At 35.8% G+C, this 25060-nt stretch overlaps 1 protein-coding gene across 3 annotated transcripts in view; it reads right to left on the reverse strand.

Annotated features, from left to right (window-relative positions):
* Nucleotides 1–5692: 5692 nt before the first annotated feature.
* Nucleotides 5693–25060, reverse strand: part of TMTC3 (transmembrane O-mannosyltransferase targeting cadherins 3) — a 33181-nt gene continuing 13813 nt past the window's right edge. For all 3 annotated transcript variants that reach the window (XM_075080695.1, XM_075080692.1, XM_075080694.1), the window contains 11 exons: nucleotides 23998–24097; nucleotides 23188–23303; nucleotides 21338–21510; nucleotides 20711–20963; nucleotides 14913–15061; nucleotides 13071–13191; nucleotides 12340–12451; nucleotides 11586–11689; nucleotides 10211–10380; nucleotides 9178–9404; nucleotides 5693–7659 (listed from right to left, as the gene is read on the reverse strand). In XM_075080695.1, coding sequence (XP_074936796.1) covers nucleotides 6845–7659; nucleotides 9178–9404; nucleotides 10211–10380; nucleotides 11586–11689; nucleotides 12340–12451; nucleotides 13071–13191; nucleotides 14913–15061; nucleotides 20711–20963; nucleotides 21338–21510; nucleotides 23188–23303; nucleotides 23998–24097 — 2340 coding nt within the window. In that variant the 3' untranslated portion in view covers nucleotides 5693–6844. The remainder of the gene's footprint in view (nucleotides 7660–9177; nucleotides 9405–10210; nucleotides 10381–11585; nucleotides 11690–12339; nucleotides 12452–13070; nucleotides 13192–14912; nucleotides 15062–20710; nucleotides 20964–21337; nucleotides 21511–23187; nucleotides 23304–23997; nucleotides 24098–25060) is intronic.

The following is a 25060-nucleotide window of genomic DNA, read 5'->3' on the forward strand; positions in this document are numbered from 1 at the left end:
AAATTCAAACCTAAATTTTTGCACTAAAACTTTGACTGTATTCACCCAAGTAAGGGGCAGAAATTTAGTATGACTCATCCAAATAATACTTATCAATACAGCTCATACTTTAGCTTCATGTAAACCCACACATATCGATACATCTAAGCAATACTACCCATTCAGCTTGTTTTGTTTCTGCACAGTATTTGAATTTCATGAGTTCTAAGATTTCACATACCTTTCATGGTCTTTAATTATTCGTTTGTAGGTATTTATACTGGGAAAGTGATCAACGTTTATTGTATAGAGCTGAAGAAAACCCAGCATTCCAGACCTGTTTAAAACTTTTTCAAGAGAGTAGAAAGGGTGTTCAGAAGCTCTTTTCAAACTTTATCAATAGTTGTCTTTGTTTTTTCAACTGAATAAGATGACACATTTTTGCATAACTCCAGAGCACAGCAGTTATTACCTTAACATTTCTTATAAACTTGCTTCCCTCACTTATACCTTCTACAGCTTCCAGGTGTGCCCAATGTCATCGTGCTATTTTTGTCTGCTAATGAGGAGGCACAGATTCACAGAGAAATTACTCTATCTTGCAGACTGAGAGAGGCATCCATAATGGCTGATATTCCTGTAGATAAAATGAGCGATGTGCCCAAACAAGCAAGCAAGCCTCAAATATTCAGCTTAAGGCTGAGAAGAAATAACAACTAACCCCCATTCTGCAAACACCAGTTGTCACCACCTCGTTTGAGCTCTCGGTCCTGGGGAGTTCACGCTACAGCACTGCGCTCTGATGACAATCACGTACAACAGAAGCGTAGGACTGGGTTAACAATTGCAAATGAAATAAAGGTGAGTGCATGTTCAAGGTGGTATTTTAAAAATCAAGATTTATGACTTCTACTTTTGGTAAGACATCCTGTAATTGTTGTATTTTCCTCCTCCACCTACTCTCATTGTGCGTGGATGAATACACATATAATTAAAAATACCTTGCTATGTGTATTTAAAAAGACAGTACCCTGATAATCACACATAAGGGACAAACATATATGCTAAATAGGTTTAGGAAATATGAACAACTTTATTTTAACGCTCACTTTTACCTCGATTCTTTCAGGCTTCACATTCATAGCAGTGCAATGTACGAAAGAAACAGAGAGTTCATAATGTCATATAAAGCTTGTAAGTCATATGATCCCCCAGAACTGTATCAAATACACCGATTTGTCTGCTACATCGACCTACCAGTAACTAAAATTTTGACAAGGGTATATACATTTTTCCACAATGCCAAAGTGTAGCCTGGCATGCAAAGACCCACAAACCCAAGCACTTAATTTCTTTCTCTGTTTCTGTCCACATCTGAAAAAGGCTGAGCTCACACAAACGAACATGTAACCTCTAAACTCACTGTAAAGAATGTTAGTGCCTCTGAATGGACGTTTACCAAAAGACAGTTACACTTCTGTAACCACCAGTGAAGACACCAGATGAACAGGGACTTCTTACTCATTTTTTTTTAATAGTGTATTTCTTATACTGGTAAAGATGTAGCAGCTAGCAGTTGTTTACATCATGCTGGATTCTATTAGCATTATATTAATATTTTATTTTAAACAGAACTTAGTTCAGAGTATGTGGTACTTAAAAGTCCAATTCTCTTTCTAGCAACCTTTGAAAGTATGACACTGTGCTGGGGAAGGTTAAATGTGTTTTTCTGGTACTGTTTGCTAGCCCAAGAATGTTATACAGCTTGTTATGTTGTTCCCATCCCAGAAAAATTATGCAGAAGGTTCTGTGGGGGTTTTGGTTTCGTTTGGTTTTGGGGTGGTTTTGTTTTGGGTTTAATTTTTCTTTCACATAATTGCTTTTTGTTTGAGAGAGAGTGATGTACGTATACAAAATTTCTTCTGGCTGTTTGCAAAATAGACGTGTATCCCGCACGCAAGACCACTGGTTTGTAAACAGGGACTAAATATTAGACCGCAGAAATCAGTTTTTAAGCTTTCAAAGAATACTAGCTGTACTACCACTCACTGAATGCTATAAAAATAGTGGGATATCTATCTAGAACTGTTTTTTTTTTTTTAAATATGTAGCATAGTAATGTACGTAACATAGTAAGCTATGTTTTTTTGATCCCAGGCAGGAACGTCTTACCTTTTCGTAAGCTATGTTGGGGGTTTGGAGGACAGATTCTTCTTGATCAGCTGAAACACTAGATGAAGAGTGTTACAGTTTTGTACAGAGAGGAAGTGAGGTGAAGGACAGGTGGAAGGAGCGGTGCCTTCCAGCCTTTCCATTCTCTGCCTAAGCAAAGCAGGATTCCTAGGCTGAAAGTCAGAGAAGCATAATTTCGGTTACATGGCAGTGGCTGAGGCAGGGCTTTACAGGAGTAGCAGGTTCTGCTGCAGTTCCAGACACTTTGCTTTTGTCAGGGAGAGATGGATTATAAAGCTTCTGCAAGAAAAAGACCAGCGCCACACATTCACCCAAAATGGGACTCTTCCTGGTGCTTTTGTGGGATGCGAAGTTTGCAAGAGCCTGGGGTGGGCTGCTAACTTCCCAGAGCTGTTTCAATCTTCATTGACTCTTTCCAAAGGAAACTTCAAGAAGGAGCAAATGCCTGCATGTTCGGTCCAAAGCTCCATACCCTGGAAGCAGGTATGTAAGCATCTTTGCTGCTGTAAGGTGCAGCCTGCTCTTGCAACAAACTCATCTGACAATGAAGCAGCAGATGGCTGAACTACTACGCCTGAAGAGCTCATCTCTGTGCCCCTTAGTGTTGGAACACCTGACAGCTATGAAGAAGGGAAAGCTGCTGAGATGTTGCACTAGACACCTAGGTGCACAGTGCCAAAACGTTTATTTTGCTCTGGCCAAGAGGAGTGCTTACTCCTCTATCAGAATTTCTCACAGGTCAGTGCTTTGCTCTAAAGTCCCATTAAACACCACGTTGCCTATCCCACAGGCCTAAGGTTCAGCCAGCTGCCATGGATGAAGGCTGAATAATAAAACATACTGTTGATGGCAATTTAAACCCATTTAAGGGAAACTCAGTAACCACACTGTCATACATTCTACAAAATAAAGAACATGTGCATCTTCTGCATCCCATGGGCACAGAACAAACCTGTATCCCCTTCAGAGTGGGAGGATCTGCCGAGCCTGTCTGCTTCACACCAGAGAGCCAGTGGGGAATGAGGAGCTGGATGAGAAGTCCCTGTACGTTTTACAGCTACACAGGCGTTATTTCACACGTTGAAGCAAAGATGCACTTACCTTTCAGCATGTAGTTTTCATTTTAAAAATACTGAAATTACTGTTATGTTCCAAAATAAGGTGCAGTTCAGTAAGTCTCCACAACTGAGCAGAAATCTAAAGCTTTCTATTTCCTTCAGTTAAAGGCTCTGGCAGCACACGAGTTGCGTGTTTTCTTGCTTTCCTTTATATGGAACTCTCCATCCACAGCAATCTTCCTGTATGTTTACTCCTAGCTTGACTTAAGCTCTTCCAGTATTGCCTAACCAAGGTGCAAACTGCACTGCCCACTGAAAATAATTTCTGTCCCACTTAATCCTTTGTGACTCTAATCTCCAACACTTTGTACATGCTCTTTCATAAAGTATTTCCTATTCTTCACAATACCCATTTCCCTGACAGAGCTGATAAAAACCAAGACTAAAAAAACCAGAAATCAGATCTCAGCAATCATGTTAACTGAAATGCATAGAATAATGCTTAGAAAATAAAGAATACTTGCAATACTTAAAAAATGAAGTCCTAGGATGTTTCATGTGCAAAACAGACAAAAAAAAATCTACATTCTATAGTATACACAAAAATTAACCTACAATTGCACACATTGTCCTTCTGCAACTGCACTATCCATAAGCATCCAGCTGTCTCAACTATATGCGTGCATATCCAATTAATGGTTACGTTTAATATATTCACCTCAAACTCTTTTATGCATATACTCATCTGCAAAAGATCCAAAAATTAATCTGACAAATGCAGGATTTTGTACTGAAATTATACGCATGAATGAGTATAATACTCAATATCCTTATTGCAGCTGCACATACAAGTTTGAACAATTTCTGTATGTATGCAAAGATGACAAGACATGTCTTCAGGCTTCTTCAGCAACCACAGCAATTGCATTGTATGAGAAAGGGGCTACAAATTATTTTAGTTTGCCTGCCCCATCCTTAGAAATTCCCAGTTCTTGCGTATTAGTGAAATTGGGAGTTCTGAAAAGGGATTGCATTTATGGTGTTCTTCCGCATAAGGATGGTAGGGAGAGGAGAAGATAGGTTGAATTGAAAGGGGGAAAATGCCTTCTGGTTATTCTATCTGCAAGCAGACAAAGCAAAAATAATTCTCTCTTTGATAGTTTTCCTACGAGCAAATGCTATTTTGATTATTTTTCAGAAGTTATGCCACTTCAATTTACTGAATCATTTTTTTCATGAGAGTTTAATTTTAAAATGACTGACATCCTAACAGGCTAAAGACAGCTAAGTGCACTGACATTGGTCAGAACAGACAAGGGGGGGCATAGTACCTGCTAACAGACTGAAAGGCCTACCTCCAGCATCCTTCAGTTTACCTTAGTCTCGTGATTTTAGTTAGTTAAACCTGACGGCACCTCTTAGCCTCAATGAATCTAACAATTCTTGCTAGTCCCTGAAGAGCAGCTCCTTGGACGGTCAAGATGACAGCAGTGTGACGGAGGATCAGCTGCAGAAATCGAGAATGTGCCTTTCCTTCCCCTCTTCAGTTTGTAGACTGAATGAAAGCAGTGTGGCAACAGGATTCTGGGAGCTCTTGATTAAAACGGGAAGAACCCTGGCCTGCTCCATTAGGCAGAAAGGACTTTTTCTTACTACTTAGTTCCTTCCATTTTCATATGAATGTTCCTTTGCATCACACAGAACAATGACTAATTATTCTGTAAAACAAAGGTTTGGAGGGAAGACTGAATATGACTTAATATGCAAGTTAGTGTTTCTATAAAGGTCAACATACCAGCTATTTTAGCTACAAGTAACCGAGTTATTCACAGACAAGATAAAACAGCAGTTTTCAATGTGTGGTCAACAGATTCCTGGGAGCACCTCACTACACTGCACTACAAGCAGCACTTTTGTATGAAGAATGGCAGCATACCACGTACCTTTTCCTGTCCGCAGCTTTTAAATACTGTTTTTAAAAATCCACTTGCCCGCCATTCCCCCCCCCCCCCAAATTATTACCGTGCAAGAAGTTGTGGTAATATTACAAATGATACATAATAAAGAAAAGGTCCGTGCAAGGCCTTCAACCATTTAAGATCCCCTCCCACAGAGATAAATACTATCTCTTACAGCTGGATTACTGCCCCAGGCAGAAAGTTGAGCAGTTACAGAAAGGATTAAGTTTAAACAGTAGAGTTGATAAGGAATACTTCTGCATCATGAAATAAGACAAAACATGAAGAGTAAGAGTTAGATTTAATGATTGATTAAACTGTTACTGAATCCAGCTCTTACACTTCTTTTCTTTGTCATAATTAAGGAAAACATTGGGTTTACGTAATTGGTAGTATATTTAAACAAAAATATAAGCATTGCACAAGGATTAAAGCAACACTGAAATTGCAAGATTTTAATTTCATGTAAGGAATTAAAATGATGCATTAGTGGAAAAGTGTAAATGGGAATATTTTAGTAAAAATAAATATTTAATAAAAACCACACACCCATGACAAAGTATCAAAACAACAGAACTTAGTATCTGAAAAGATCCTGTCTACATTTCCTTGCATTAAACATTGCTAAATTCAGTGGCTTAATCAGTATCACCCTGTCTTTAGCAATCACGGCTTATATTAGTGTTGTAAAAGTCATGAGAATACAAATACTGTTCCAATGACAGAAACAGTAAAGCCAGTTTGCTATAAACAAGGAATAATTTACTATACCAAGGAGTCAATCCACAGCCATCGATAGAAAGTCAACAGGGACTACTGCATAGCATACTGGTTACTGTACCAAAAGTGCATTTATCAGCATTCAATGAACCAGGGGAAAAGTGAGAAAACAACTCTTTTTTACATAATTTTTAAAAACAACCAGATGATTTGAAAAAAACCCACACATTTCCTGTAAAAGTAAAAGCATAGTCTAAAGATTTTGAGAGCACCATAAGATTTCTATCTGGTAAAACAGTACAAACCATTAGCATTGTAAGTAAAGAACAACTAAAACGTTATTATGTCAGACCGTATTTAGAACACAACTGAAAATGTTAGTGTGTTGTTGCATCCTCCTATACTACAACCAGTGGCATTTTGGTGACTTTTTGTTAATTTCTGGAAAAAAATACTGCAAAGGAGAATTCTTTTTTCATATATAGCAGAGGTCTAGAACGATTTAAACTGATGATGTGCAAAATGAAATGTAGATAATGTTAATACAAACAGATTTATATGGGGGAAAGCAGCAATGTCTGGCTTATCCTATTAATTTTCCATCCAGTTCTTCCACTGATTCTTTGAAAACAGCGTTACTGAATATCCCTGACTACCAGTGTTTTTTGAGAGTGCTACTTTCTCACTATTAGGATTCTGCATTTAAGGTTATTCTCAACCCATTATCCTTTGATTCCCATCCATTCCCCACATCATATTTAGAAGTTGCAGTTTTCTCACATAAAGCATTGTAATGGCTTTTTCTGCCTGCTAAGTGATATGCAGTCAACATTATTTCTATTTTCAAAGCACGGAGACCACTTTCCAGTTGGATCACATATTAAACAGTAACTAAAAATAATATTCTCCCCTTATTTGATTGTGACACGATAAAGACTATTCACCATTTAATATACGTTCAATCTCTTCTAGTCTTTTCAAAGCAGCAACTCTCTTTTTCTCAATGTCTTTGATTTCTTTTGTAGATTTTTTGGGAGCCTCTTTTTCCATATTGGTTTTCTCGGTTCGTTTCTTATTTTCTGAGGGCCCTTTATTGTCATCAACTGTTGTTTGGGTTGCTTTCTGCTCGTTTTTTACTTCTTTCAAGCTCTGAAATGAATTTTTTTTTTCTTCTGCAGATGCAGTCCCATCTGCTGGAAGCGATGACTGTTCCGTTGCACCAAGTGATGCAATTTTACTTCTAACTATGTTTAGATGACGCTGAATATACTCTTCATGAGGTGCCAGTGCTAGTGTTTCAACCAAACATTTTTCCGCTTTTATTAAGTCTCGTTCTTCGAAGTAAACCACACAAAGATTATGTTTTCCTTGTACATTGTTAGGATCCAATTTCAAAATTTTTTCAAAACAGGTTTTTGCTCCAACGATATCCTTCTTTTGGTTCATAAGGATATCTCCTTTCAAAATCAGACCTTTGGTATGATCAGGGTAGTATTGCAGCAGGTCTTCCAGGACAGGCAAAGCCATTAATTCTTTTCCTGTCTGAGAATAAAGCAGTGCCAAATTGAACAAAGCACTTCGGAAGTTTGGCTGTAACCTTATGGCTTTCTTCATCCAGGCCTCTGCTTCCATATCTTTTTTGTCATCCATTGCCAGCATACCCAAATTGAAGTACCCATTTGCATCCTGTGGTTCTTCTTTCACATAGTGTAACAGTCTTTGTTTAGCTTCGGGTCTAAGCTGAGCATCACCTAAATGACAGAAAGCACATTTAATTCCAGATTTATTCTGAAGGACTTTTAGACCAGGCCTGTAAAATGCTAAAATATACAAAATAAAATGTAACATCTTTAAACACAACTGTTTAAAGGGAAAGGCTTTAAAATGCTTTTTATCGTTGCTGTCTAACGGCAAAAGTAAATGACATCTACCTTCATTATAAAATGGAACTACTTACACCTGGACTTGTAGCCAAAGTCAGCATAATTATTCTATTATCTACTGGATTATATTTAGGTTTGGTACAACAGATAGAAAAGGTGTGTCTACAAGTTTAAGAGAAGTTTTTTTCATGCATGGTTGAGCAACCAGAATGCACAGAAGACATCAGTTCTGACAAACCAGCTCTTACAGAGGCAAACTTGGAGTGGAGGATCTCATTTTGTTAAAGACACATTGAAAGAGTTTAAAGACAGAGATCGCATAGGGTGACTTCAGATGTAGCCAGGCTAAAATATCTTCTAACACCAAAACAACAAAATCTGTAACTCCCTTATTTTAATTTGCACCACAGTTTGAAACAGATATAGTAAAATAATCTTATCTGACAATACCATGATTAACTAAACTAGCTTGCAGTCTGTGTTATTTTTTGAAACACTCCAGTGAAGGTATGTCAGTAAGGAATTCCAGGCACAGACTTAGTGAAGGGTGGGGGAGCAGGAAGCTGATTTTAACCACCTTCTTTCACCTCCTGAAACGGTCTGCACCTTACAGTATGAGTAACTGAATACTAGATAGCTAATGCTTCTGCTTGTTTGAAGCCCCTTGTGCTTTTACGGGCAAGAAACATGGCATTTCTTGTATTACCTAACTTCCTATGTGAGAAGAGATGGAGAAGAAGCCATTTGTATCAGCTCCAGTGGACTCTGTATTATCTCTTTCTTAGGGGTAGTTTACTGTCCCAACAAAAGAAAAACAAACCTTAAATTTTCTTTGCAACAGTCTGAATTCACAAAAGGCTTATGTTTACCCATATAGCTAGAAGCCATATACATGAAAAAAAATAAACTCATGAAAATCCGACTTACTTAATACTAATTAGCAGTATTACAGAGGAACCTATGAAATCATTCATATTTTCTAGGGCTAGATTTAAAGGCCTCAGAAGTCAGCTACATTTTTAGTCAATGAAGACAAAATCAATCAATATAGAAGCAAAACATGGATACTACGCATATTTTACTAAATATGGTTTTTAAAGATTATATAGGTGAAATTTTGAAGATGTTTGTGTAACACTTCTTTATATGTATAAGATGTTAAATTGTAAAATAGCACTTGTGTTAAAGACACTGAACACTGAAGGTGTATGTATACTTTGCACAAATTCCATACGCTGCCAATAAATTAAAGCTATTAAAATAGACTGTTGTTTCTTTGTTCAGGCTATGAACTTGCTTCCAAAAATAAAACAGCTCATTAAAAAAAAATAGTATGGATCCTCAAATACAAATATACAATATTTATATAAGAGACAACTAACATACCAGATTCCTGCATCAGCAGTGCTGAGTTGAACAATGCCAGTTTGTGTGTTGGGTTGAGTTCTAGTGCTCGGTTGAAATTCTTCAGGGCTTCTGTTGGATCTTTCAGTTCAATGTAAACAATTGCCAAGTTGTACCACAGGTCTGCATTGGTTCTGTCTAGTTCTAGAGCTCTAAGATAAGCTTCCTTAGCTTTCAGAGGTTTGTTCATTTTTAGAAGTAATTCTCCCCTGTTGAAGAATCAGATTTAACCTTCAATTTTCATTCATACTAATATGAAAATAATCGACATGTTTTGCCTTCCTATAGATAGAAGATGTGAGATAACAGTGTTTTTTCTTTTCTTGTTGTTTGTTTTAAACACAAAACAATACAGGACCTTCTTTACATACCATTCCCAAAGCTTTCAGCTCTCAAAAGTCTGTATACAACACACACACATGCAGGACAAAAATCAAAAAAGTGATCAAGGGTTCCTGATGCTGTCTCTGTAATTCCACTGCAACAGCTATAGTTTAGGCATCTTTGCACCTCCCTGAGTCCCAACAGGAATCACAACTAATAGAATAGTGAACAGAAGCCTCAATATCCACAGCCATATTACTCTCTATTTAGCTCTATTTAGCTGATATTTACATGCTTTTTAGTTAAGTCTGGCATTTTCTGGATGACCTTTAACAAAGAAGGATAAAGAAAGCTCCACGATTCAGACTAACCAAAAGATTTTTAGTTCAAAACTAAACTAGGAGATTAGAAATTTGAGTTTGAGATTCATGAAGAAATCTAATGGAAGCTTCTTGCTATACAATGTTTGAATACACAGCTTATGAGGAAACACACCATTTGAAGCAGGAATTTAAAAGAACAGGGTCTGTAATGAATAATTGATTATAGCCCCAAATCTTCATCTTCTCATTTGGAAATGAATCAATTCCTGCAGCTAATTTCAACTGTACAAACTTAATACTCTTCATAGCACTGCAAATACATAAATTGTTTATTCAAGAATATGTATCTCTAAAATTAGAAAAGATACCTGCTGATGTAAGCCTGCTTGAAATCTGGCCTCATACTAATTGCTTGTCGATATAATTGATCTGCTTCCTCAAGGCGAGATTCATTTGCTCGAATTAAGTTTGCAAGATTGATATAAACATTCAGATGGTTAGGAGCAACTCTTGCTGCATACTTTTTACCTGGAATAATCTGTCAAAAAGAATATATGTACCAAACACAGATGATTGAAAATATGAAAGACAATCAGTATAGATCTCCTCTTCACTCTGTCACATTCGTTTTAGGCTATCACTGGACATTAGTGTGCAAGCTCTTAATGATTACAGATAACTATTCTTCTTTCCCAGAAAATCACCCCAAAATACAAAGAGGATATTTTTTCTTCTTTAATACTATGAAGACATAGATTACTTTAATATCACATTTAAGATACCAGTTAACTAAGCTCTGCTACTAGCTAATTGGGCTCATGCAGACAGACATTAGAAACCAACCGGACCTTGCAAAATTTCCCCCGTTCAGACAAAGAACACCTCCTAAAGCCTAAACTGACATTCTGTGACATCTTCATTTCTTTTTTTAACCCTCCAGCCTAAGATAAGTGTAAATAAGATTTTACCAGACACTGATATAGCAGATGAAAAGTAGTCATGAACGATGAAAATGCTATGACATTGTAACTGTTGTGCTGTTTATCTGTCTAGAATCTTCATCTTGTTTCAAAATACAAACTTTTTAATGTCATACGTCTACACAAGGGACTGCTGATATTTTGTTGTCAGTCTCGTTTTACCCACAGCTTTTACTACCTTCATACGTTCTCCAAAATGTTCCTCTCTTTCTCCTAAAGAGCTAGAATAAATAGTATTTGCTAGTCATAAATATAACTTAACAAATGGAAAAGGTAACAAAGCACATGTCTTTGAAAGTACATTCAGGCAAAGATTTTTTGTTGCTGCTGCAGCAGCTACCTTCTCCCACCTCTAATGCTGCATATTTAAGCCTTCTCTTGAGGGCTCAGAAACTCAGTCACCATCAATGTATTGGCTGTAAGTGAAAATAAACCCACTGAGACTAGAAATTGTAGGTGTACATTTTTAACTGCTGCTTTCTTTCATATCCCCAATTTCAGGAAAAAAAAAAACCACAAAATGCCACAGCAGTATAAAAAGCAACTCGAAAGAGTTTTAACAAAGAAGTTCCAAGTCAGCATCTTTTAAACAGCCATGACTGTACACAACCTACTCTCCTTTAAAAGATAGGTTTTAAAAAAATCTAACAGCTTTATAGTATACAGCAACAAAGAGCTTCAGTAAAAATATGAAAAACGTATCATAATTACAGGTCTGAAAGAGTTCTCCTGTGGTGGTACATAAAATAAAGTTACTGATTACCTGTGGCATCAATGATTTAGCAATCATATATGATTCTTCGGCTTCTTTAGTTTTGTTTAAGTTTTTGTAAGTTCTTCCTACGTTCATGTGGGCACCAATATCATCTTAATAAAGAAAAGAATAAAATTTCAGTCATGAAAATAAATACCTATGCCTTCAGAGTAACATGAGGTACAGGTACAACATAAAGACGACCACACCAACAAAAAAAACCCTATTCTATAATATTTTTCATCTTTATTATGAAGAAATAATAATTTAACCATGAACCAAAGATGAATTATAAAGTTATTTGGGAAACAGTAAAAAATTTAGGTCATACTTAAAAAGGAAATGTTGTCCAGTACTACTTAGAACTTCTTTTGCAACAATATCTAAAATACAGTAAACGTGCACTTTGATACTACCTAGATTTTTAATTTTTTTATACACCTCCCTAGTTTTAAATAAGAAAATTTAATAAAAATTATGTTTCATAAGAAATTACAGTTTAAGTTAATTTAGAAAGAATGTCATCCAAATAATAGTTTTAAATGGAAAGTCTTTTCATATTTTTATAGATACAAACTTTTCTGGAGGACTTTTTCTGAGTTTATTTCCAAAAGCTATGGATCAATTAGCTTAGTGTATTCTGTTGTTTGATGTTCAGTTGGAGAAAAACACATTATTGAGGTGATTTTGTTAAGTAAGCTAAGCATACTGAATTACTAGGAGTGAGAGACACCATTCAATGGCAACTAGTCAAAGCTTTCACCTGGTTGCACTTGTGTGGCTTGTATAAAGAATTGCAGAGCTCTTTCAAAATTCTTTTCATTTTCTAATGCATGCCCCACATTGTTCCATAGTTTTGCATTGTTCTTATTTACCTAAAACAGAAAAAAAGATACCAATGCATAAGGTATTAAGCTGAAATTATATAACAACTGATTTTCTTTTAACTATGTCTTAAAGATGTAAAACTGCACCACACATGACAGATTTCATCAAGGTGCTTTATGTTAAGATAAACAAAACGCTGCATACAGAATGATTACATTGAACTTGTTTTTCCAGATCCATTTATTTTAGTTATTTGCCCCTACAAATACAAAACGTTTTAAAATTCATTATAATTTTTATGGGATGTTGTAGAAACTATCTTATCATGCCATATGCACAGTGAAGAAATTATTCTATGCATCCAACTTTTTGTAGATTTTTGTACTGAAACATACCGCGTTTTCATCCAGATAAGAGAATGCATTCAACTGTTTTAACACAGACACACAAAAAAAATTATCATATACTTCTTGCACAGGAATTCCCACGTGTGCATCACACTGCTTTTAAAGCATTCCCAGAGCAACTTATTAGATGTTAATACTGTCAACGTAGAAATGAAAGTGGCAAAACAAGCATCGTTCCTCTCCATTTTTATCATGCTCCACTCTTTTTAAGAACAGCAACATAAGCTTTCCATTATCCTTTTCAAACAGAATACAGTACCTTCAAAGCTGACATAAACAATGTGTACTCTGACTCCCAATCCCAGTTTCTGTGCAGTGTTTTTAAGGCATGAGTGAATAGTACCGCAGCCAAACAAACCCAAGAAATTTTTCTTAGCACGCTATTAAATAAAACAAACAAAGATTTGTTACAAGCACACAAACAATTCTAACGTATACTAGAGTATCTCATATGCCAGGAGGCAAATAAACTGAGGACTATATTTGTTAATGGTATATTCCAATTTATTTGCCTCATCACCAAATGGTGCACTCCAAAATTTGAAAGGAAATAATGTCCAAGTTCAAGTTCATTTTGTTATTTACCTTATTTTTTGTTACCACTATGTAATTCACTTAATAAGAACAAATGCAATCCACATAATATGAACACAAAATATACGAAAATTATACTTTTGATAGAGTTTATGTGTAATTTAAGGCAATGAACATGATCATGATGTCTAACACTGATCCCCTTGCCCCCATTTTTAAGATATACAAAATGCTGCGCAGACTACTGTGCTTGATTTTGAAAAATATTAAAAATAAGAAGTAGAACAGCAGAATTAAGAGATAAATTCTAAAACATTAGTTAAGCAACCAGTGAGAACTGGCATATACAGTGATCTATATCCCTACCAGCCTCATAAAAGTTTTTTCTTTCCACATATTTCTAAAGCAAGGAGCCTTCTCTCTCTCATGAGACTTTTTAGAGTGCTGATTCCCAATATTTTTGTAGTAAACAACACTGCTGCATAATTTTTCTCCCCAGCCATCCTCTCCCGGTTCCTTGCTTTCTTTCACATCACTTCTATTTCTACTGCCTCACAGCGGGATTTGTGATAATACTTTCTCCTCACTCCCACAAGGTATCACTAATTTCTCACTACCCAGTGTTGTCAGCTTTGGCAGCACCAGCTAGTATATGTTATACTGCAAGGCCTCACCTCTAACGATAGCAGATAACACAGACTGGGAATCGCTGCCTTTCCATTTGTCTGAACTAGCATTAAGATGCCATTGGGTAACAAGGGTAAAGCATCCAGGTCAGAGGGAGGTATGCACAGATCAATGTAGAAGATAGCAGAAAACACAAAGGTGTGTGCAAAACATGCTTTTAGAGCAGAATTTCCTAAGGAGAAACTGTTATCTAAAAACAATTTTAGTTTAACAAATCATGAATGGCTCTGATGTCCATTCCTAGCATGGCACATCTGAAAATTCAAACAGGAAGATATTTTAATATGCTGTGGACTGATATACACGCATTATACAAACTTCAGTCCGTAATCACCTTTGAATAAAGTACAAATCAAATCTGGCCAATAAATGTTTTTGCCTAATCCTTAAAAATGTCTAAACAGAGAACATTTGCGTTTCTTTACGGAAAAGAAATGGGTTATACTACTAGGCTCACAGGTAAAGTCCATTTTTGTAGCAATGCATAATGAAAGACATACTGTATTCTAAAAATGTTTGGTGGAGTCTGAGGCTTTTTGTATTTATGTATGCATATATATATAAAGTATAAAAATATATATGTGTATACATGTATATACATGTGAGTGTGTATATATACAGGTACATATATTTTAAATAATACCCTCAGAATAATCCACCGGTCTCCTAAGAACTTCCTTGTCATTTGTTCACGACTGCCAAACTGTTTCTTGGTCATTACTCTGTGATCATTAAGATTTTTGAATCAGAATAAGAGCTGTAATGTAATAAATTCATACTAGTAAAAGCTCTACTGGGAAAGCTTGCAGTACTAAATAGGGTTATCTTTTATGAAATTAAGAGATATAAGTTAAACCATTCATAGCTAACATTACCTTACCTTTTATTAGATAATTTCTTCCACCCATGTGCTACTAAAATGCAGAATCCCATGCTAGGAACATATAACACTCGCTCTGCTACTACGAATCCAACAGGAAAAAAGAGGTTTGATGCAGGAATGAATGGTAGTACTATTAAGCAGAGTGCCTAGAAAAGAAATGCAAATGAATCAGTAATCAAGATTAGGCAGTGACAAACTACCCAAGACACAAATTATGAAGCAATTTTTAAAAAAAAAATCTGACAAAACCATACATAGTGGATCTTTGGGGTGGGTTTTTTTGTTTGTTCGGGTTTTTTTGTTTTGTCTTTTAAACATCAAGATCTGTTTTACATTGAGACCACTCTGAACACGGCAAGTTTTAACCTGCAAATGACACTATTTCTTACTTAAGGGCCTACAAGTGTATTTGCTTTTCTATACTACAGAAAAGAACAGTTCTATGACAAAACACTAGGATCAAAGGATCAATTTCAAAACACTGTTTTAATAAGAGTTCCACATACAAAAACATGACAGTTGGGGAACCTTGGACATTATCTTTTATAACAATTAAAAATTTATACCAGCTTATAAAATATACAAAGCAGTTTTTACAATACAATAAAATCCATTTTTAGTTTCCGTTAAAAATGTGAAGAAATAACATAAAAATCAGAATCAACCACTGAATAAACATCAGTGTTTAGACAGTACATTAAGGGCACCCTGAAATATCTAAAATGACAACGAACTTAACTGCATAACTGCAACTCTTGGGTTAGTGATGAAAGATGTGTTTATTATAAGACAGAGAAATCCATCTGCTGCAAAAGAAGTGGACATGACCATTTGCTTTAAGTCCTGGGTGACTATTAAATAGCACCTTTACAATCTCTGGTACCAGAAAAGACTCAAATAATTATGTCAAGTTACAAAAATATTTTTTTGTAGGGATTTAATATATTTCTTTGAATAAAGAAAGAATAATAATTCTGGAAAATTTCAGTACAACTAGCTGTCACCTTCTGCCTAGATTTAAGCATATAACTGCCTTTTCCATGCTAAAATAGTTAACACATCCAGTTTGAAAGTCAATCTAGGATTTCCCATATAAAAATGCAACACTGATTTAAACCTTCAAGTAAGGTTTTAGCTCAAGGGGCCAAGAACATGCACATGGATCATTAACACAACTCAGCTGACCCACAGCAATTCATTAAGCTACCTGAAAATACATAATTGAGCCTTGAAGAAATCACAAGCACAATATAGGGAATATGTTAACTACTTGGGGACAAAATTTAATGGCATTTCACATTCCTCTTTCTTTCTCCTGTACATTTTTATAGTACGTGCTCCTTATAGAGCACCTACCAATCTGTAAAAGTAAAAGCCTCAACACAGACTCTGTAATAGATCTTTGTAATCCACTTGGAAATGGAGGATTCTTCATGCTATCCCCAAGCCAGTCCTCCGTATCAAGTTTTTAATTTAGTCACAGCAAATACCTTCACACTTTTGGGGATGGATTATGGGAAGTAAGGGTATCATTCTATATTTCATTGTTTTGAGCAGCCAAAAATATTTGTGCGTATAAAAGGAAATGCACAAAAGCACATTCAAAGTGTGCTTTAGAAAACAATGTATTCTTTTGCAAATAGTTTTACTGCAATGTGAATAAACTGCATTTAGCTTTAAAATGTAGGTAAGGCTTGTACACAGGCTTAAATGAATTATTGTATGAATCTTCTGATAAACCAAACTGAAGAAGTCACCTCTTAAGATTTTAAAAAAGTTATTGCTTTATACTATTGCTCAAAAAATGCAGGTTTTTTTTTTTTTTTTTTTTTTTAATGTAGTAAGCACGTTAGACCCACAGCCCCATGAGGTCAACATATCTATAGTGAAAGCCAATTCTTTCTAATAGGTTTGAGTGGAAAGGATTCCACAGTTGATATAGCAAGTGCTTGGTCTCCACTGAGCGCTTGTGATCTAGGCATCTGACAAAAAGGTTTTTGCATGTTCTGCTCTGTGCAATTCTTCTGACGACAAACATTACACTATGTTTTGCCGGACTTCTCTTTATATCCTTTTGCCTCTCTTTAGTACAGTCCTTCAAATACAATTACTTGAGCAACAGACTCAAAGCCCTAGTGCAAATAAAAATGCATTCTCTTCTGTTCATTTTTTTTTTCTTTTTATCATAGTCTTTCAGCAGATACAGAAGCTTAATTCAAAAAATATCCTGGTCAAGGCAACTGAAAAAAAAGACAGACAAAAACTATTAGAGCACACAGGAAGAAAAAAGCACACGACAAAACTCTAAAATACAACCATAAGCTATAAAGTGTATTTGAACTGCTAAGTAACCAGTCAAAAGTACACAAGGAAACATTTCAAAGCCTGAGTGATGTGTAAGCATAGGAAGTAGAGAAATAAATACTGTTATATTTAGAAGTACTGAAGTCTTGGCATGATGCTTAAAAGTGTTAAAAACTTACTCCAAGAAGCATAAGCATACCTGTCTGTTCCTGACATCTGCATAATAACAAGCCAATAAAGTTTGCGGCTGAGTAGCATGGAGTGCTGTCTTATCACAAGGGAGGTACACCCTTGTTTGGGACACTTGGCAAATACTAAAAGATACTAAAAAGCTTTTATTAAGTTTCACTAGCCAACAAAGGAATGTCTATACCCAAGAAATTTCATGAACAAACAAGGGCCATGATCACAGCTTGATTCTGAAACCTACTGAAAAGCCACCAATGCAATTCTAGATCAGTACTATTCTTGGTACTCAACATGTGTACTGTAACCTATTTAAAAAGGTCACTTAGTCTGACAGTCATGTTATCTGACTGTTCACAGGGATGAAGTAAACAGAAAATATAAGAGAATTTAACTACTCTTTGTTTCCAGGGTATGTTCATTATTAATGATTACTTCAAGCAGCATAATGACATCAACCTGCAAAGCACGGGTTCAGATTTAAAAGGTACGGTCCCATTTTTTGTTAGTTTTTCAGCTGGCAGGAAAAGAAAGCAATTTATCTGTTTTGTCCTCTCCTAGTTCTGTTATTTTGAAAAGATAATTTCAGAACCTATGGCAAAAATTAGAATAAGACAAAATGAAACACAATGTACACACTTACTGGAGTTATTTTTTTCTGGAGGTGACTGGTATCAAACAGACGAAAACTGACTGAAAATGAATCCTTTAACTTTTGCATCTCCCAGTAGTGAGCTCATCCTGTGAGACTGTACTTGGGAGAACTGCGGCATGTCCAGTGGCACTTGAAGTGGGAGAAGAAATCCCTTCTTCTGTCTTGTCCCTCAAGCAGTACAGCACCAAATAAATCCATATCCACATCAGCAAATACAGAAAGACATGTTCAGACATACTTGTGACCTCCTTTCTCTTTTGCACTTTGGAACCCTCTCCTTCACCTTTTTTTCTTTTTTGCAAAGTCCAAATAAACATCTTTAATTCTGCAGCAGGTCTAAAGTTGTACCTTTTGTGATCTCATGAACAAAAGTAACATGAGACTTCTCCCTTAGATCAGGCTTCGGCACGACACCTCAGGCTCTCGTTAAGCTAGTGGAAGAGCCAAAACACGCTAGGGATTTGTAATGGCAGAAGCTCTTTACAAAGCCCTTTATTAATCCTTTAGAGTGACAGTCATTAGAGTGTGAAACATCAAACAATGCAGTCAATCAAGGTACCAACTGTAATGAAGCTACCGTTGTACAAATACAATGTGGTATCCATATGGACAGCTCATCTCATAGAATTCATACCTGCTAGGGTAGTACTTTATTTTGAGCAGCACAAATTCATGCTTTTATTGGCAGAACTAAGAACCAAGTGTGGAAAAAAGTTTTTCAAAAACTAATAATTCAACACAGTTATCTGGAACATCACCGTAATCTGTGTAAATTGGTATCACTAAATAAAGATTCACTTTCTTCAAAGATGGTACTATGATTTCTCTAGTAAGTCAGATTGAGAAGCCCTCAGAAAGGAATTGTTCTCTGCCTTGGCAGACTATCCAGTCTACCTCAGGACATTAATGGCTTACTGGAAGGCAGAAATAGGCTTTGGCCTAGAGTGTTGCATGTTACAATATATAACAATTAGTTTTTAATATAAAATATAGCATTCTCATTTCCTAAGAAATTAGCTTCCAGGCACTTAGACTTTGTGTCTGAAAAAAACCCAGCATCATACTGAAGGTTATATACACAACATAGGAACATATTAAAGGAAAACAACTTTCATTAAACAAGGATTATGCTGCGTTAAGCGACTTTGAGGCTCACACACTGGAACAAATGATCTCAGAAGACCCTTCCTATAAAAAACACTTGGCATAATAAAAACAAATATAAAAAACACACCCTCAAACAAAAACTAACTGACATACAACAATGGATGCTGACAATTCCATTAACCCTTTCCTTTCTGAGCTTTACTGGGTAGGAGTAAACAGAAATGTAGGGAAATAAAGAGCCTTAAACTTCAAGAGCTATCCTATGAATAAAAACCAAACCACTCCCCACACACATTTCTACTGCTGCCAGTATACCGGAGAAAAGTTGTTTCAGCTTATTTAAGAAGGAAGATTAAACTACTCCTTTACATTTTTCAAGTGCGGTAAAACTATAGCTTTTTTTTTTCCTGGGTATGTCACCTTGCACATTTATTACATCAATAAGCCACCTAATTTTATTTTCTTCATACAGTTTCCAAATTCAGGTCAAGAGTCTTCATCAGCAATACTACAGATCATTCTCATAGATTTTCTAGTGAAACAAATTGTCCCACTCCAGTGACAAGACAAGAAAAACCATATGAGTCAGAACTATAACATTAGACCTCTCTGAAGTGAATCAAAGTTTGTCAGCTGATTAGCAAAGAAATTCTTAGTCTTAAGTTGTGCACAAATACTCCCACTCATCTGAAACTTTTGCTGGCTGAGTTACATATTAAAAAAGTGCATTATTTCTGAAGCAGACTAAGATCCATGCACGCAGGTTTGTTGTACACATAATTGCACCACTGATTTAATAAAAAACATGGTGTCAGGTAATCATTAATCTTGTGAAAATTTTCAGTGGAAGCAATCAAAAAGATGACTGGGTTTGGATGAAAAAAATAGCTCATTTGCTTCTTTCCATTTCCTCTAAAGTATTCTCTGCCATTAATCCATTTCAGTTTTAAGGTCATATAATACTGAAAAAAAGGAACTAATCTTACAGGTTGACAAAATGAATTTTTCCTTAGAATATGGGAAAGACTACTGAAGACTGACTTTGTTAAAAGAACAACAGAGGAAAACTTATATTCCTAAATGCCAAAATATGTTCTCTTCCTTTATACTTTGAGAAAGAAAATCAAGTCACTTGCTAAATATGCAGCATAACTACTGACATTTAAATAAAGTAAACAGTTTTCAGGATGGAAATGCATTCCAATCCTTAAAATATATTTAAGTTCTACTGAAAACCCCCATTTGCTATTTGTGTTCTGAATACTTAAGAAAGGCTGCAATACAGTTTGCAAATACATAACAAGGGACATACTTATTTTCATCTCTTGTCTGTTCTTCTCCATCTCATCCCTGACAGAGTCACATACTTAATTGCAATTTAACAACTTTGTTGCTACAACAATTTTCTTCTTATGTGTTCATTCTAGCCTAAAAGGAGATGCATGTAATATCTCTGGGTCACAGCAGATTAGACATGTGACAAAATAACCTGAGCCACTGACACTCTTGAAAAAAAAGGAGAAAAACTATGCATCATTCATACCATCAATACAGTCTTGGAGGAATCCCCAGGATATCGGAGACTGAAGACAATCAAAGATCCCAAAAAACAGAAGAAGGTAAGAGTGGCAACATTTCTAACATCTAATAAAGACTCCACAAGAGGAATAGTGCCCATTGTCCAGTCACAGCATAATTCTGAGGGGTTGAGAAGAAGCCAGGCATTTACAGGGAGGAGATAGTTGAAAGTCAGCTGTCTGGCTGGGGATGGACTAACAGCAGCAGGGTTATCAAACCTAAAGCAGAAGAAAGGAGAAAAAGAAACTTTTAATGAAAAAACTGGTCTTGAACCATTTTGTGCTCAGAAACCAGCAAACTTTAGATTCATAGCTAGAACAACGTACAGACAGGTACAATATCCTAATCTCCTTGCATTTTACAGTTTTTAAAAATCAATGCCTGCTCAGATACCTGAATATTTTGGACATTCTTGTCTGCAATGTACCATTTACCCATTTAAAAAAAAAAAAAAAAGTACAGTTATTACTTACCAATATTAAAATAAGTTAATAAAAAATTAAGTTGATGTATTTTTGGCCATTTCACTCAGACCTCATTAAGCCTCATCTTATTTATCAGTGTCGGTAAATAAGAGAGACTTTACTATTACCTTGTAAACACTGGAAGTTGAGATTGGATAACCTGGACTCTGACAACTACAAGCAGCAGTGTACTGAACATTAGGACTATGAGCTTCAACAGTGTTTGGAGCATAGAGAAAGGAATACTGCCCTTCCCTCGAAGAATCTGTACAGCTGTGTCCAACAACACTGGCAAGGTATACTGCAAAGGAAAAAAGTGTTTTTAATCAGACAGTGTACTCATCAATCCCTCAGAAAAATGAGCTACCTAACCTTTTTTTTTTCCTCTGGTTTTCTCTGAATGACTGCTCCCAACAGCTACTTAACTCAGCTTCTCAGAGCTTTCATGATAACCCCCCAAAAGAAGTCTACCATTCTAACAAAAATAACTCTACTCAAGTATTCTTGCTGAACTCATATGCCTGTAGTTCTGTATTTTGCAATGACAGATTAAATAATTTGTACCATCTTCACAGACTTCAATAAATAAAGTATGACCATGAAATAAATTTTGAAGACGAGAGATCACTATTTTTAGAATTATAAGCCCCTCTGAAAACTTGTTCTATAAATAAAACTCCTCAGAAACAGTTGAAATACTACTCACTTCCTGATTAGCCCTGGATTTCTATTTTAGGCCTCTACTGCAATAACCCATCTTTCCCTGACTCGTTAACATTATGATCTTGCAGTTCCCCATTACATACCCTAATGTCTTCCCTGTGTACCTCTTTTCCCTGTGTCTTCATGTCTTGTGCTGGAGATGATTTATTGTTTCACATATATTGGTTGGCTGAACTAAAGATATTGATAGGTTTTTTGAGAACTGGTCATGTGCCCTCAGAATAAGCCTCAGTTTGGATTTTATCTTTTCTACTCAGTCGACTTACACAAACTTGTTAAACTTTCATGAAATTGAGGATCAGATCAAAAGTTACTAAAAGAAAGGAAGAGTGGATTGAAAAGTACAGTCACAAACTGGTGATTTCATTAGAAATCCAGTTTGAAAATTATATGCTTATTCGCTGGAGTTGCAAAGGAAATAGTTACAAACACACATATTTCTGTAAGCACAAAAAGAAGTGATTTTGGTATTTTGGCCTTGAATGTAATTCCCCAAGACAGACAACCTTTTGGCTTTTACTGGTGCAGTTTTTGCAAAATATTCCTTCAAATAATTAAGATATAGTAAACTAAAAAATTTTCTTAGGATATGCAATCATATACTTTTTTAAATTTTATATTGCTTGACTATTTAAAAAGCCAAGAACTATTTCATTGCAGGAACATCCTGTTTCTCTAAACAAAAGTTACTATTAACTTAAAGACTTATCAATACTTAAGATGAAACCTATCAGATTAGAAATGAAAGGTACTCATAGAACAACAAATTTCATAAGAATATTACTGATTCAAAAAAGGCTACTCCAAAACATCTGGTTATTCATTAGAATGTGATGAAATGCATTTGTATACAGTACGTTCTGTATTTTTACTACAGGAATTAAAACCAAATAATCCCCCAGTGTTATGCACCTCAGGCTTTAATCAAGACTGTTACACGTTAATCTTTGAAAACCTCAGTCAGCTAAAACCTTAGGTTTCCATTAAGGCATGTCGATTCTTTATTGGGTGTATTTGGTACCATCTCTGTATAGCATGTAAAAGACAACTTAGAAGTCACTGGATTCGCTCACTATGAACCATGTATGTTAAACACTGAGTCAAAAAAAAAAATAAAATCTGAAGAATGTAACAGAATTATAGAGTTAGCCTGAACTGACAAAAAAAAAATGCTGAAATATGACACTTCAAAGTACTTAATGTCTCATTACAGAATGCCTGAGAAGGAACCCAATTTAGTTTTTCAACAGCTTACCCCTTGAGCAATAAATACTTCATATACACAGCATATCCCCACCACTGTTATTCCTTGTTCTTTACAGAGTGTTGCAACAGCTACTAGAAACACAGTCACTGCAATTGGAGTCCACACTGCAAATGAAGACATTAATGAAAACATTCCATCTTACAATAAAGACAAACAATAACATAAATTAACCTAAAAAGTTAAAACTTTGGCTCATGTTAGAACATGCTATGCTCTATAACTTATTCAGTATGCCATTTGTTATCAAAGGGAAGATTACCAGTTTTACTCTACAGAAAATAACATACATGTATCAGTTTTAAAATTGCCTCCCTTAGATTGAACGAACTAAATGAAAGGCAAAAGAATAATCTATGATAGGAAAACAAAAAATGCCGATCTTCCCTAATTCACCAGAACACTTTCTCAAATTGCATGTTTTATAGGGAGTCATGAATCTTGACAAGGTCAGACTGACTTTGGAAGAGGCAGGCCTCCTACATCTCCACTGAAACTCTGCAGCTTACTTGTAACCATCTGAGGTATCTCAGCATACTTCCACTTACTTGCATTAACAGAAGTCAGTACAAAAGTCCCCTACTCTAGATGTTGCAAAACAACTGAAAAAAGTGCTTAAGTCTTGAAGAGGGGAGGAAAAAACCAGGCAATTTATAATGGAAGGTACTATTACATGAGTATCTTTGGGCTGAAGGGTTTCTTGTACACACTTGCTGAATAACCAATACACCCATGTAACCCAAGAGCTCTATTATCAGTGATACAGAAATTAAGTTATGTACGTATTTGTCAATCATTTACCTATGGTATTATCTGGCCCTTTAGATTTTGTATATGACAAAAAAGCAGCTAGAAAAAAGATAGATGATAAAAGCTCTGCTCTGCCCACAACTCCAGTTACCTGAAAAGACAAAGAAGAAAAAAACAAGATTATTCTTCTAGTGACTATTCTAGTACTATAATAGTGCATGACCGATATACTCTCAGGATATGCATAAACAAGATCTGTAAACCAAGCAAAAAAGGCTAAAAAGAGTAAGGCTGCTTTCAGTTCAATCAGTACTGAATTCCACGATGGGATAATACAGGTCCTCGGTGGCCACCTGTAGCTCGTATGTCCCTAAGTATCACCATTGATGAGACAATTGAGAAATGCTGTACTTTCTTTTCTCTTTAGTAACACCAGCCACAAATAGCCTTTGAGGGAGAATTTGGGCATGATAACAACTGCTTTCTTCATAATACTTGGAAGAAGAAACTAGCTTTCTTCAATAGGAGCTTTAAGTGAAGCCTGACAAGAACAGTTCACAGAAATTACTATGGCTATTCATCTCCACAGGAAACTGTTGTATATATACAACCTGCAGACAGTGGCATATAGAAACTACGATTGTTATTTTTGTTCATACCTTTTCTGACTGACTGAACAGAACTGAATCTGAAAGAGGCATTCCCTTGACTGGTGCCATGGCAGCTCTTAGGTGAGCAGTCAAGATTTAAAAATAAATTGATGGCAAGCTCTGTGCAATGGAGTTGCAGAATGACTCAGGCTTTACTACAGGTCTGATGATTTTCTGAATGATAATTTGGTTGGTAATATTAAAATTGCAGGTGTCACCACCTTTGATCGGCCAGAGAGGAATGAATTTTATGAAAATTTGTAGAATCCATAGGGCAGAAGGTTGTTTCAGAATCCCCAATGAAATATAGATTAATTTCCATTTCAGTAGCTGTTTTCAAAAAACATTAAGGTTCAGCCAACAACCAGAGATGGAAGACAGGTCACTATGTTAATGGTTACTGCAGTAGCCACTGTGCTGACCACAGTACCATTTAGGACTGCCTTGCTTCCTTATTTGTCCTC

The sequence above is a fragment of the Phalacrocorax aristotelis genome, chromosome 1 (genome assembly GCF_949628215.1).
Source record: "Phalacrocorax aristotelis chromosome 1, bGulAri2.1, whole genome shotgun sequence".
NCBI lineage: Eukaryota > Metazoa > Chordata > Aves > Suliformes > Phalacrocoracidae > Phalacrocorax > Phalacrocorax aristotelis.